The sequence below is a fragment of the Limanda limanda genome, chromosome 8, assembly GCF_963576545.1.
Source record: "Limanda limanda chromosome 8, fLimLim1.1, whole genome shotgun sequence".
In the NCBI taxonomy this organism is placed as follows: Eukaryota; Metazoa; Chordata; class Actinopteri; order Pleuronectiformes; family Pleuronectidae; genus Limanda; species Limanda limanda.
Window position 1 is genome coordinate 22,234,666 of NC_083643.1, and position 15,339 is coordinate 22,250,004.

Here is a 15,339-nt window from a genome sequence, read left to right on the forward strand (position 1 = left end):
ACACTGTATATATTATGTTTACATTATTTATATTCTATTAATATGTTTTTGTACTGCATGTTTACTTATTTGTTACTTTTACTTATATAGATGTTTTGACAGCCCTCTGTGCTGCTGCTGCTACACACGAAGTTTGTTATCTTCATCTCTTTATCTCCAACACAACAGCCAATGCCACCACTTATATTATTATCTCTGTCATTGTCATTGTAAGTAATTTCTTCGTCATCAAGAATTGTCTTTACTGATCTGTTTTTAAAAGTTAAATGCAGACGGTGTCCGTCAGTCAATTGTCCCTCCTGGCTTACCGTATCATGTGACATATACCGTTCAACACAGATTTGATTGATGGTGCTTTTATCCAATGGAAACACTGCACTACCGACAACTAGCGTTTGCTTTTATTTTTGGTCCAATCAGATCGTTGTTATCGTTGTAACAAATGACAGCAAAGGGGACGGCTCTCGTTCAAGGAGCGCGAACGGTTAAGGACGAGAAAATGGCGAATGTAAAGTTTAGTCGAGTGAATCATGTCACCGTCACTCTGAACAGTATTTAAATAGCTTGGACGCGTCTCCTCTCTGCGTGTGGACCAGTCACTTCGAGCGAACCGCTTCACGCTGGCTGAAGCTAACTTGCTAAACTTTATTCTCGGTCGCTACGACACCTCACTAGAGTTAGCTGACTGGTGTTGGCAGCTGTAAATGGCGTCTCGGTGCCCACACACAATGCGCAGCCTGTGATGAGAGCAGTGACCCTGGAGTGAAACAGAATTCATCGAGGCCGGTCTGTCTTCATGGCTCACCGCTGAGTCCGAGGCTCCGGGCCCCACTCTGCCTCGGTGGACGCTGCATTGGACGCAATGGCCTCACACAACTTGGTCTTTGTCATCGATGTGGATTATGGAGGTCGTGATCCTGGCGATCAGCTGGGTGTCAGGAACCACTTAGTGAAACGAGGACTGTTGCAGATTTTGCTGCATTTCGGTTACAAGTCCGGATTCGAGAAGGTGCGCTGGGGCTATAAGTTCTTCCAGTCTAGGGGTGGACGTAATGCCAGCCTCATATCAAGGGGGTCTGACTTCAAGGAGCTAAGGCACAAAACCTTTGAGGACTTTGAGTTGGAGTTTGATGGTAAGTTTGACGTGAAGGACAAACCGTGGCCTTCTCGGCAGCAGCAGCAGGTCTGTCCGTCTGCTTCAGTTCAAAACGCTCTCAAAGAAACCCTGCTAGACTTCCAGTGGGACCGACCAGACATCACCTCTCCCACCAAGCTGTGCCTGAGACCCAGAAGGTCGAGCCGAGCTGGCAAGCCCAGTGTTTCACAGGAGGAGGACGTTTCCAGCAACGGGAGGAATGTGGTGTTTGTGGTCTCCGAGTGTCCACGTACCAGGATGCAGCTGCTGGACTATCTCTCTTTGGGGAACCAGGACCTGCCTACAGATGGGACAGATCACATCATGTCCAGGGGTCTTCAGGACATGCTGGCTCAGAGACAGGTTGTGCTGCACTGGATCGATAGTACATCGCATGTCCAGGTGAGTACAGCAGGCCACTGGGTAATAATGAAGTATGACAATGTTTATGATTCAGTGTTTCATAACAAAGGGACCTAGCAGTGGGTTGATAAAAAAATGATTAGAATGGATATTGAAATTATGCATCAGACAGTCAAGTTTGATTTGATATAGTCATTAGTCAAAGATGTTTACTATAACACAGCTGTAATAATATAATTTAGTTTTTTTATTGAAAAGCTCACGCTATAATACACAAGCCTATAGTCAGTTTACCAATCATATACTTTTGTGATTTTGTTATCAAAAAATTATTTAGATGTGTCAAACAGCATCACAGTCTCTAGGCACTCTTCCATATTTAACTCTCAACCTCGTGTCTAAACATCTAACCTTCACTGACACCTGTCACAGAAGCTTTTCAAATCCTTTTCAGACTGATATAAACAACTGCCTCTATTTCTCTTACTGCAGGTGCTGAGGTCTGAGGACTGTCTCGGCTCTGATAAGCTGTGTGAGGTCCTGGCTCAGTTGGGCGGCAGAGTGATCCCTGTGGTTGCACTGCTGAACCTGTGCTGCGTTCAGGAGACAGACTCAGGCTTCAAGCCAGAGGCCTTCACATTCAAGTCTGGTATTGGATACCTGCTGTCCTCTGAAAGGCTTTACCGCCTGGCTTTCCCTGTCATTGAAGGTCTTCTGCGCTGGGAGCAAGGTTGGTAACATGGAAGTCAACTGTAACTATCACCAGTTATGACTTAAACATGTCTGTCATAGTGCAGCTGTTAAAACTGTTTATATGATCTATAGTTTAAATGCAGATCCAAAACAATCATCAACTTTAAACTGTACATCCCCTTGAAATTTCACTTTGGTTATTTGCCAGTATATGTCTGGATGAAACAAATTGCAGTAAACATGCAGATGAAGGGAAAACTTGGTCCAGGGGCTGTATAACAATGTCCTTGGTCAAAAGAAACCAATGAAGATTATAAGGATTCATCTGATCTTGATCCAAACACAAAAGGGCTGATGAGATATGTAGAAATCACAAGTGAACTTAAACACAAAGCTCAAAATATATTGCCATTATACGTGTGTGGTGTGTTATTCTTTATCCAACAAGGTGGTGTGACACAGAGCTGTGACCTCATGGTTGAGCCAGTGTCCCGCAGACAGAGACTTCTCCCAGAGTCGGTAGAAGTGTGTATGAAAGGAGTTCTGCAGGGCTGGGATGCCTCATCTCTGACCCAAGTGTCCACAGAGTCATGGGTGATTCGGTCCTCCAGCAGAAGTGACCAGGAAGCTGCTGCCTTCCAACATCTCCTTCTGGAACTATCTGCTCACGCTCTTCACATGGTGAGACATCCAATAATGACAGTGCTACTTTACATGAGAGGTTAAGGCTCTGATGCAGTGTAATCTGCTCAGAGCAGAGACTAACAATATGACTACACACAACAGGTGCTGGGGGTGTGCTTTCCTGTTCCGGTTATTTAGTTATTTGGTCTGAATCTTCCTCATTAATATTTTCATAGTTTTGGTCATTTGCTTTAATATCACTCCCCTCGTGCAGATTGCCAGCCATTGTCTGAAATGCTACTTGAACAACTGTTTTGCAGGCCAACAGAAAACAAACAAATTGCATTTTTCATAATGCATTTTCCCTTTCCTGAGTATTTCTGCAAATCCCAATTTTGAACATGTCTTGAAAATGGTGACATCCTGGATGAAAGGCACCCGTCTCATCCGACCTTAAAGGGAGAAGCATGCAAACATTTCACCTGGTCTTGCGGGTATATACAAGCATATGTTGCATCCAGTCTTAATTGTTCAAATTGAATTGGGTGCAAAGTTGGGAGTGGGCTCTACATTATATTGTCCATTCAATATTCCAGTGCAACAGAGGGTTGATTGGAACATGAACTAGCCTAAAGATAGCTGCAACATTTGCAAAGATATTCTGTTTTGAAATCTTTCTTCTTTCCTGTGTAACTTTACTGATTCACTTCTCCCACTTGTTCACTTTGCTCTCCAGCTTGCGGATGTGATTGACAGCGGCCTGGTGTGCTCAGCCGTCCTCTCCCCCATGTCAAACTCTACAGCTCTGCTCACCATTCTCCAGCCTGGAGTCACTCAACGCGACACACTTCTGACCACAGAGAACATCGACCCTTCCACAGCTGAGACATCCACTGACCTGCCAGATGTTGTGAGCAGTGTTCTTGGAGTAGTGTATGACATCATGGAGAAGGATGGTGACATTGTCGATGGTAAGATTTAGACCTAGACTCATAAATTGGCTAACCAAATATAGTATCTGTTATTGGTTTATTGCAGACAGAATTGCCAGATTAGATTTGAGATTATCATCATTGCATAGTTTGTCCATCAGAAAGTATTGAACTTTTTTTATTTAAAATTTCCACCAGATAATTGTCCTTTTGTCGTGGCGAATTCTTGTTAAAAAATGATTTCAATCAAGTTTGTCTATGTTATGTGCTTACTGCTTATATAATGTGCTGTATGTGTGTGTATGCCCTGATTACATAGCAAATACTGAAAGAAGCAAAAGTGTTTAATTTGTGTTTATTGTTTGATTTCCATTTGTTTGTTTGTTTACTTTTCAGACAAGCTTAATGATCAACCAGTTTCTGAGTGGGCTCAGCGAGAAGTCGATCATTGCCAACTGACTACAGGCGTGTTGGAAACTTGGTTTCCTCAATCAGACCAGTCAGGAGTGACCTCTCATTTGATGGAGTCGATTCGGTATGTGGATTCTGATTTCACAATTTTTCTATTAATAATTATAGTTCCTTTAAAATCAAGAGTGATATACAGCTTCACTCAAAACACTCACTTGGTCTTGATGTTCTTCTCACTTTGTTCTGCAGATTGTTGCATGCAGTGCCAGAGCAAAGAGAAGAGGAGGAGTTGTCTGTCCTACAGCAGGAGCTGATCAGTGGTTTGTCTGATCTTTACCAGACGTCCCAGGGTACAGACAACAAGAGGGGCAAAAAACGTATGTCAGCTTTTTCTCAGTTTTTACGTTTATTTTTAGTTATTTCTTACGAAGACTGTTCGTTAAACCTTCACTTTATTCTTTTAGACAACATTAAAGTAAATATAGTTTTTCTCTGTAACAATATTTATCTTTGATCTACAGGTGGTGCCCAGCGCACACCAGTGAAACAGAAGATGAAGACCATGAGCCGCTCCCTGCAGATGCTGAATGTGGCCCGGCTGAATGTGAAGGACCAAAAGAACCAAGCTGAGGCCGAGCAGTTGGGGGGAGAGAGCAAGGGGCCAGACAGAAAGGGGAAGAGACACTCAAGTGACAGAAACAAATCTGTGGGAGCAAAAGCCATCAGTGAGTATCGCCCGCAGAACTTTACAGTGCAACTGCTCAGATTATCACCCTGCTATAACTAATAGTCTCTGTCATCGAGAAAGGAAATATGTTTTTATGGAAGTGTTAAAATAATTGTTTTCATTTATCAAGTAATGTATCTTCTCGTTTTACCCAGGTTTCACTAGTGAGGAGGAGCTCCTGTCCCATCTGAAGTCCAGCTACGATAAGACTCTGGCAGACAGAGACTTGTCCATTGTCACTGCGGTCCAGCAGCTCCTGTTTGCTGTGAAAATCTTTCTTGGAGCAGAATCCCATCTGGAGGTAAGGTGGTAGATTAGATAAAGTTGTATTGCTCTGGATAATCATACATTGCGTTATCAATTGTCAAAAAACTGTCAGTTTGTAGATTTGGAGATATTGAAACATTTAAATTTGTGTAAGGTAAATAGCAATATTATGGTAACTGATGCTGAACCTCTTCTTATCAGGATAATAAAATCATTCAGTGCATCACATAAAGTACATATAAGCCAACAGCTCAACAGTTGGACTGTGATTAAATTGTGTGTCTAACCTCTTCTTCACAGACAAAGATCTCCCTGTTTGTCCAGCAGCATCTCCTCAAGACCAGCAAATCAGTGAGGCAGCTCTATGGCACTGCTGCTGATGTTAATAGCAAAGTCAGAGAGTGAGTATTATCTAATCCAGAATCTTTCCTCCTGTTTTTTAGGCAGCAAAAAGTCTAAAACTCATTGTTTAAGTTACACTCACTCTCTTATATGTGAAATTGTGAACTGTGTGTGTCTGTCTGTGGCTTCTTCCTCCTGATATCTACTATTCTTCTCACACTGTTATTTATCCTTCAGTCAGTTTTTTTTTACATGTGCCAGTTTTGTTTGGGAACCAATAAGCACAGTTTGTTCTGTTTTAGGTGCCAGCTTCAGGGGGTGTTGAGGTTGGAGTTGTGCAGACTTTCCTCCTCAGACCAGTCTGACTCATTGGATGCCGAACAGATGGCAGAAGAGGTAAGATGGTCCCTTTCGAGGACTCTCTCTGTAATCTTTTGTTGTGTGTAAAAACAAAGATCAAAAAAGTAGACATGCATGTAGTTTGTGCTAAATTCCAACTTCTGTTTCTCAGGTGGCTGAAATGCTCAGGATAATCTCTCTATCCAAGGACCCAGGTTGCCTGACAAGGTTCCTTCAAGATGAAGTTCTTCCAGGGTAAGAACCTGATTCTTCCAGAAAATTACAAGATAATTAATAAAAATGCTAAAAGACGAATCTCTAACTCTCCGGTGAATTATAATGGGAAGCATTGATTCAGAATAAGCCAAGTATTTCTTATCTATAGAATCTAACAGGCCTTTCTACGTCATGGCAGGTTCCTGACTGCTGTCCCCAGGGTGCTTGCAGACATTTACAACAGTCTGGGCACCCAGCTCCCTGAGGCTTTGGTGGCTGTTCTGCCCGCTGACTTCTTCAGCGATGACTCTGTTGCCAAGGACAGCGCGTCTCCTTCAACCTGCTCATCGCCCTTTTCCACACACAGCCTGGTTTCAGATGGCAAAAGTTGCCTGCAGGACCTGCGAAATCGCCCAGCCAACAAGAGGAGGTGAGAGCAGACTGAATTACTTCTGCAAAGACACTGTTTGGTCCTGACAAAACAGGAATGGCCTAGACAACAAAAATAAGAGTAATTTGAGTAAGCATGATGATTTTGCTCTTTGAATGTAATTTGGAATTGAATCATAGTAGCTAAGGTTTGGTACCGACACCCAGAGAGCAATGCACAGCTCCTTACAGTATGTTTGGATGGTAAAAGTTATTTTCCTATAGTTTCTACTGGCTATGATGAAAGATTTGACTCATTGAAGAAAAGTATCTGGAACTATCATACGGAAGCTACACAATTATTTTGTAGTAATCAACCACCTACCGTGATGAAATTTGGCCGGGACAAACGTGATCCACTATAAGTGATATCCATTGTACTAGAATTTTGTTGGCAGCAGAGGCGGCACAGAATTTGATGGAGGAGGCAGCCTTGTAATTCTCTATGCAGGAAAGACTAATGGGACAATGTTTTGTTATACAGAGAGAGTAAAGTACTGAAATAAAGTACCGTCTGGCACCTGTACCGGTGAATGTACCCAACCCTAATAGTTACCCAATTTTTAGAGTCAGGTGTCTGTTTAACACTTACGATGTAGATACTTTCCTTGGTGAATGTCCAGATAAGTGTTTTCTTTTTCACACAGGAGTGGGATGTTGACTCGTCATCGCAGCATGACTGAATCATCTCAGAGTCTTCGTCAAATAGAGATGCCCAAAAAGACTACAAGAGCTGTAAGATGATTCTGCATAGTTTAATCACCTATAAAATCTTAGATTGTTATTCGGGGCAAATTGTTATTACACTTGGGAAATTTCTCTATAGTGGGATTAATAAAGTATTCTCTTATTTATTGAACCTTTAGCAGCTAATCTTCTCACAATATCTTGAATTGTTACTGCTTAATCAAAAGTATTCTGAACATCACCCAATAATGAGACATGAGATAGCATTTGCACTTGTGTATTATGGTTATTTCAGCTTTCTATTCAAAGTGATCTTATCTGCCCTTTTATGTTTTTTATTAGTCGAAGTCAAAGGTGTGTGTTGCCTTGGAAAAGCCTGTTGCACAAACACAACCTCAGAAACAAGAAACACAAGGTAAGTTCTGTTTCACATCGAATGTAATCGCTGTCGTGTGAAACTCTTGCTTGGCCCAGAAATTAGATCTGAGACAAAACACGGATTTAGCAGTACTTACCATTACGTTCCTAAATACATGTTCTGATTATCCACAGAGGTGACCAAGGTGAGAAGAAACCTTTTCAACCAAGAGATTGTTTCACCTTCAAAGAAATCCAAGCTGCCGAGGAGCCAGTCTGTCTCTGCTGTGGAAGGACTGAAACGCAAGCGATCTAATGAGTCCGACGGTAAATTGATAACAGCATAACAGATTGATTTAAATAAATACTGTAGTGAAGTTTACTAATCATTAGAAGAGAGAATATTGGCAGGGGAATAAGCCTTTTTGTTTTCAGTTGTGCTTTGTCAGGCAACTTGTTGTTCCTCCTTTTCAGACAGACACAAACTCCTCACGAAGAAGGTGTGTGAGACACCACATCACAAGCAGGTGTCCAGTCGCCTTCTTTACCAGCAGAAATTTGGAAGGTGCGTTTGAGTTATTGACAGTTTTCCTTATTGATACATGTTAAGTTTAGACAAGGAATGTATAATGTAAAAACACCTGTTGTAAATTATTGCAAAGTGAAATCTTCTTTTTGAACAGGAAATCTCTCCCAAATGAGGAGTGCATTGTGGAAGAGTCGCCAGTAAAACCTGCAGAAGGTATTTGACTGATTTATTTTAGCATTTATTTTATTATAAGCCTTTGTTGTGCCTCTTTCATGCCCAAAATAAGTGGGGATAAGCGTTTTTTGGCACAACACCCATAAATCCACCAAAAAGGTGATTGATACTTTTCCCATTGCCATTAAAACCCACGTTTACCTCTTCTGGGGTTTTTTTACCCTGGCGAGTCATGTTCGAAGTCACAGAAACCGAGAAGCTTTAACATCTTGTTGTCTTGCCAGTGTTGCATCTTGAATGATATGATGAAAAGAATCACTGTTTTATGTTCCCAATTTGTTAAAAACAATAAGTGCTATTTTTTGAGCAGAAGTCGTAACGTCGTGCCCCAAAAGGTGCAGTGACTGGACTTCCAAAATAAAGAGGAAATGAGCGTGTTCATGCGACTGTCACATTTCCATCACTGCCAAATCGAGCCGTAACCGGCTAAAACCGCTATCGAGTCATTTGACACAGAAGTGAATGCTGAGTGTATCCATTAGCATTGCAGACAAAGGTGAAAAAGTGATCTAAGTTTATCTAAAGGCATGCTGGTTATTTTATCTCTTTTTTGTATCAGATCTAAGAAGGAGTCCCAGGATTAAGAAGTTTGCTCAAAGATACTCGAACACCTTCTACTCAAGTTCTCAACCTCGCTCACGCAACCTAGACAGGGCTCTCTCTGCATCCCAGCTGACTCTCAGTGACGGCAAAATCTGCGAGCTCAACGTAAAATCAGTGCGGTCTCCCATGCGACTCCTTTTTGGGGCTACTGACTCCCCTTGTCATCTCTCTGACCAGAGTGGAGCAGCAAGAGCCACCAGATCACGACTTTTCACAGACTCCAGTGTCTTTGAGGTAAGATCTCCAGTAGTAATTTTTTCTCAAGATAAGAATTGTCAGTTCACAAAGTAAAAGGTTACAAAGTCTAAAATTGCATTCATGTTAAACGTGAGTTAAATAAAAACTCTGTTCCGTTTTTGTTTTTAGAGCCCAAATAAAACTCCAACAAAGTCGCCCGGCAAACATGGGATGGACGTTCTTGGGAACAGAACCCCGAAAACATCCAGGACTCGAGGAACCCCCAAAACGCCACCTTCATCCAGGATCAGTGTTTGCTCTGTTGTAGAGAGTCCTGCTGCTGGAAGCTCTCATGAGCTTAGTATGGCTCTGAGGGGCAGTCCTTTCAGATCACCAGCCAGAAGGACTCTCGTTGTAGAGACACCAACCAAGGAAAGCCCTATGAGAAGCCCGCTGAAGGGTATTCTTAGGACTCCAGTCAAAGCCTTGGTTGAATGCAGTTCCTCCTCTGGATCACATAGGCTCAGTAGCCCAGTTTCCAACACTCCCAAGAAGAGTGTCACATGGTCTCCATCTCCTCGGAAGTTTAGAGTTGTGGAGAACAGCACCACCTTCAAAGTACCAGAGATGCCTGGTATGTCATCTCGAAGGTCTCCGATACAGCTGAACACACCCAACAAGTTCAGCAGTCCTGTCAAACACACAAATACTAAAAGGGACATTTTCAAAACCCCAGAGAAGACTTGTCAAGTGAGTCTAGTGAGGGTTTCTGAAAGTTTAAGTAGTGTTATTTCAGCACAGGAAACCGTTCACAACAGGATGAAGACACCTGAAAAAAATGGAACACTGCTGGCAATGCCTCCTCCACAATCTACTTCCCCTCTACACCACCTCTCACCTAAACCAGACACCAGAGCTCAAAACAGGACCCCGAGTCCTACTTATCAAATGATTACCCGCTCTGGGAGAACTCCAGGCAAAAGTTCAAACAGTGCATCCCCGTGTAAAGGAGAATTCACACCAGCAAGAAGGAGTCCTGTTATAGAAGGTTCAGATACTGAAGTAAAGTCTCCAGCAAAGTCCCTGACAAGGAGGAGGTCGGGTCAAGGCAAAATAACCACTAGACATAACTTAAGATCCATGTCTGGTGAGAATGTTCAATCAGAATCTACTGAGAACTGTGTCTTTGTGGAAAAAAACATGCAGTCAGATACAAAAGCAGAGGCACAGACTGAACCTTCCCATGCCTCTGACTCTAGTTCCCATACTGATTCACAGCAATTAGACTCTTCATGTTTTAACCCTTCTACCACAGATGATGAAAGTATGGACATTGTTGATGCAGAAGTTGTAAAGACCCAGTTTAGTGGTGGGCTCAAGATGAACATTAGTTTTTCACGAAAAACTTCAAAATCGGGTGAAAACTTTCTGTCAAGCACAGCCTCGCCTACACCACCTGTGCTGCCCCAAGGTACACCCGGGCGCAACTATGGCTTCCGGCAGACACCTGACCGACAACAGAGGGAGGCTGCTGCTCGTTTGGGGTACGGAAACGATTCCCCTCGTTTTTCCACTCCGAGAGGCCCTGCAAGACGACAGAAGGGCACCTGTACTCCAAACCCTCTGTCCTACCAAGTAGAGATGGAAATGCAAACATCTGGACTTCCTAAGCTCAAATTCAAACGCACAGATTCCATGAATGCAGGGGATTTGGCCTCAGATGGAGGTCCTCGACCTGGTACTCGGAGCCCTTTAGTTGGTGTGAAGCCTTCTCTGCTGGAAAGCCCCTTGGCTTTGTTTTCTAAACATAGAGAACCTGGATGTGTCTCACCATCTATCTGCACTCATGTCACTCCAGCCAAAAGCACACCTGGAAAAGGTGGAAGTGTCCAAACATACATCTGCCAGACATACACCCCTACACGGCATCCTGGAGGAACAATGTCTCCCCCAGTGGTAATTCCAGAGATAATCCCCCTGACTCCTTCCCCTCAGAGCATGGGGAAGGTGACTCCGGACAATCTCAACAGTTGGCCTCGCAGGAAGAGAGCTCAGGTTGGAGTGTTTGGTGGCAGAGATCATGGCCTGAAGGGGGAGCCACTGCTGGAGGAATTGCTACAGGAAGCTGAACTTGGAGTTAGCAGATTACAGGACAATGATGACATGGATGAGGTTTCAAACAACAAATCTATAATATTAGCTCTTACTTCCAAACCGTCACACCCATTCCCAGGGGATGCATCTCCTCCTTCTCCTCTGGTAGACTTGCACTGGATAGAGAAGCTGTCTGAGCAGGCTGACTGCACGGACCCTCAAAGAGGTGAAGAAGAAAACGTCAGGGCTGCTGCAAATGGAGCTGTCAAGTCAGGTAAGATACAGGCTCTGTAACAAAAACTGATCCCAGTTAATTTAAGTATTAAAGATATTGTGTTGACTTTTTTTTTTGTTGAGATTCTGACCAAATATTTACTTTCGCAGTAGCGACTCCTCCCAGCTCAAAGGTGACCAAACCAGTGACGGTGAGTGGGATTTTAGCTCTGACTAACTCTCCATTGCTGTTCAAATCTGGATCTGCTAGTAAGAGAACACCAAATTTTAAAGGTAAGATGTGTTTCAACTTTAGCTCTTTGACTGAGCTTTATCTTGTCATGTTCTTCTCTTGAACAGCATGATTTTTGTGACCAAACCACATTTTCTTTGTGTATTTTGTAGGGCTTGTTGTTTTTTTATCAATTAATTAACGATTATTTTTTATAACTTGAGTAATATAGTAGTGAATTTATCAAAAATCCTCAAGCAAAGGTCCGAAACATCACAATGTCTCACATGCGTTATGATTCAATGTCATACATTTTGAAGTAGCCTTGTAGTTGTAACAATGTCTGTATGAAGTCAAAAACTTCAATTCAAAAAAAGAAACACAATTCAATGGTATTTCAAAAGTGTTCTAATTAATTTTCACACTGAACTGGAGGGGACTGTAAAATAAGGTTTGCATTTAAAAACAAAATAAAGACATCTTAAAGTAAAATACTTAATTTTACAAGGAACATTTTTTTTGTTTAAGTTTGTCCTGTTTTCTAGATATATATGTATAACTAAATTTCACATCTTAACAAATATCAACAACTTAACAGCTTAAAAACTAATTTTCTCTTTGTTCCCCACTTACTCATGTTCAGTGAGAGAAGTAAACTCTAACATGTGCTGTCACGATTTTCTACCATAAAGATGAAAAAAGTTGTGCAGGTTAAAATAGAACACTCTGTCAAAAGCTAATAACAGGTCTTGGTCCATATAGAATGGGGAGTTGGTACGGTCCAGATCTCGGTCCGTCTATTGGTGAATTGTGCTTTAGATGATCGTTGGCGTTTTTATCAGCTTCAGCTTCTGCTTTGGGTGAATCCAAGCTTTGAGATATTTACGTAATCGATGACGTAAATATGCTCTAGTAGTTCATAAATCACTCTAAATGTCCAGCCTCCAACTTCAATCAACTTTGCATGTCCACATAGTTTTTGAACATTTAGCATATTTACTCCTTTCCCAGGGCTAGTACTTGATTATCCTGTGACTAACAATCCACATTGTTTTCTAAACTTTTTAGATGAGGCTGCTTCAGGGCAGAGGCTAGAAGTGGATGGAGGGGATCACTCGCCCTTCAGCCAGCCAATCAGAAGCTCAAATAAAGGGAAAAGCTACAGCAGGAAGAGACTGCTACACTGAACCACTGAACTGTTGGGCAAGCAAAGCAGAGAGACGGTCCATTTTGTGTTTAACTATGAAGCTGTGACCCTTTCTTTACCTTATGTTGTCCAAAGGGCTTCTGATGGCAGATCTTAACCACTTTCAAGCACCACTTGAAAGACTTTGAAGATGAACGAATGATGCTTTCAGTGTCTTCCACTAATATTTTTGACCCTCTTCGTGCGTATCAGTACTTTAAGATTTAACATTAGAAGTATATTTAACACATTTCTGCCAAGTGTTAAAAAATGACCTTTACTGTTTGTATGTTTCCTGTATGGTCCTCTGTGAAGCTAAACCCTCAGGAAAAAGTGATATTAAATGTTGTCATCGTTTTTAAGATTTTAATCAGCCATTTACAATCAAGTTAAAGCTGTTGAAAGAAGTTTTATTCATGTCTATTTATTAGTTTGTTCTTGTCATAAAATTGCTGTGAAGTAAAGGGGATGCCCTTATGATTGATTCAGGTTGTAAACATGTTGCCAAAGTCTTATGTAAATAAATATCCATTTTCTTTATCAAGCTATTGAAGAAGGGTTTTGTTGTCTTTACCTTGCTTTAACACAATGCTTTTATTTGTTTTTGCCAAAAATGGGGGGGGGGGGGGGAATTACACAGTACATTCAAACTCAACAGTTTACTTTACTATGCAGCTCTCTTCTTTCTGAGAGTGACTTTTATAATTCTCACTTATCAACTACAAGCAAATAAAAGCAAACCTGATCCTACTCACCTGTTCAAAGGTCACTGCTCTGAAACTAAAAAAAAGCCTTTACATGCGTTCAGTAGCTGTCACACAATCAGACATCACAGGTTAATACTGTTTTTTTTTTTGTGATCACATTTTTATTTATTTAATAGTTTTTGATAATGTGCAACATTTTATAAACCTGATTATGATCTTATCAGTAATGGAATTATATTGTATTTCATCAGAACTGCGAGTTGTTTAATAGGTTACTTACTATAGTATCATTGTTCCTTATAATTCACGAGATTAGCTTGGCATCATGTTTGCTGTAAAGTCCGATGAAGGTTACACACCCCTTACATGTGCAGTTTGCCTGTTCACCAGCAACTCTCCTGAAATGGAGAGGAGCTCCTCATTGTGAGGAATGCTGTGCCAGTGAAAAATATTCTACCTCGTAAACAACATTTTATAAAATCTGTTCTGGGATGTCAATTGAAAAATGTGAAATAGAATAATGAGTAAATTGCATTTAGCATGTTTGGATTCAGGATCCTGGTATTGTTCACACTGGGTCAAGTTTGTTGTTCCATGTTCTCGCTGGGTGGCCCTCAAGCATCTGAGGTACTGTAGATTTGAGTGTCTAAAATGCCTGCAGATGTGAGTGAGATTGTTTCTTTGACTCTGTATGCAACCCTGTGATTGGATGGCAAACTGTTCAAGCTGCCTTCACCCAATACCAGCTGGGATTGGCTCTGACCCCTGTGACCCTCAAAGTACCTTTCAACACTCCAACTTTACTGTACAGAAGTAAGTGACCAATAATCAAATCTCACACCTTCATTAGTCACTTGATCGCCATTTAAGATGCCATTTTACAGCTCCCATAGTAAACAGGGTAAATATCTATTAATAGATTATCTCATTGGAATAAAGGTGGAGAAATTAGCTTTATTGTTTGTTTTTAGCTTTGAAACAAAAGCGTGTTGCTAATGTGCAACACGCATGAAAATCCTATTGAGACTAATACATTTTATAGGTACTGTATACTTACCACAGTGATATTTTGTCTTATCTTTCAGATGGTTAATGTTCACCCGAGTAAAATATTTTCAAGTGAATTTGTCGCGCCTTGTTTTAAATACGTCCTTTGTGTTTCAAACTTATATGGCTATGGGGCCATTTTTGTGGCACAACTCTTAAGACATGTGAGTCTCAATCCGTCTCTATGTAATCAGATTTGTCAATGTGTAAAATAATCTCCTAATGTGTAATGACATTTGTGAATGTGTACATGGATCTGCAAATCTGTATTTAGAATGTGTGTGTAACTGGATTTGAATGTATTTACATGTATATCTGTAAATGTGTAGACTAATCTGTAAACACATGCATGGAGATGAAAGGCTTAAAAGTCTAAACATTTAGCTTCAAGAGCTGAAAATCCAAAAAAGTCATCCGTTTCAGCTCAGGCGGCCTTTGAATTGGCTGGGGTTTTTTTTACAGGTGACTTTTGCTACACTTCTGCCGTGGCGGTTCTGCAAATGCATGCAGCGATCTGCAAGTAGATGTGGAGACTTGTCTGTTTTCAGGAGCTGCAGCCTTCATACCACTAGGTAACTGTAGCACCTTGTGATTTTAAAGGTTCAATGTGTAGAATTAAGGGACATCTAGTGGTGAAGTTGCAGCTGAATACCCTTCACCCTCCCCTTCCAAACATGAAAGAAAACCTGTGGTAGCCTTCAGTTGTCATACAAACGTAAAAGGTGTTTAGTGTGGACGACTGTTAAAAACATTGCGGCCTCTGTAGAGAGGATTCACTCCTTATTGGGCACTCAG

General features: G+C 41.5%; 1 protein-coding gene across 1 annotated transcript; it reads left to right on the plus strand.

The window, feature by feature from the left end:
• Positions 1-819: 819 nt before the first annotated feature.
• ticrr (TopBP1-interacting, checkpoint, and replication regulator) lies at positions 820-13,330 on the plus strand. The gene is made up of 21 exons (XM_061076919.1): positions 820-1,537; positions 1,991-2,228; positions 2,640-2,872; positions 3,552-3,786; positions 4,144-4,282; positions 4,408-4,535; positions 4,680-4,883; positions 5,041-5,186; positions 5,453-5,553; positions 5,797-5,890; positions 6,006-6,088; positions 6,249-6,479; positions 7,126-7,213; positions 7,508-7,580; positions 7,718-7,849; positions 7,997-8,087; positions 8,206-8,264; positions 8,845-9,122; positions 9,255-11,433; positions 11,544-11,666; positions 12,673-13,330. Exons 1-21 carry the CDS (start codon positions 863-865, stop codon positions 12,789-12,791), a joined length of 5,649 nt encoding a protein of 1,882 aa, XP_060932902.1. The 5' UTR covers positions 820-862; the 3' UTR covers positions 12,792-13,330.
• The last annotated feature ends 2,009 nt before the right edge of the window (positions 13,331-15,339 follow it).

Bases quoted from the DNA above. Each gene is read 5' to 3' on its own strand.
- ticrr (XM_061076919.1), top strand. From the start codon at position 863: ATGGCCTCACACAACTTGGTCTTTGTCATCGATGTGGATTATGGAGGT. The intron at 3,787-4,143 runs GTAAGATTTAGA...TTTACTTTTCAG, and splicing joins GGATGGTGACATTGTCGATG to ACAAGCTTAATGATCAACCA. The intron at 9,123-9,254 runs GTAAGATCTCCA...TTTTGTTTTTAG, and splicing joins CAGACTCCAGTGTCTTTGAG to AGCCCAAATAAAACTCCAAC.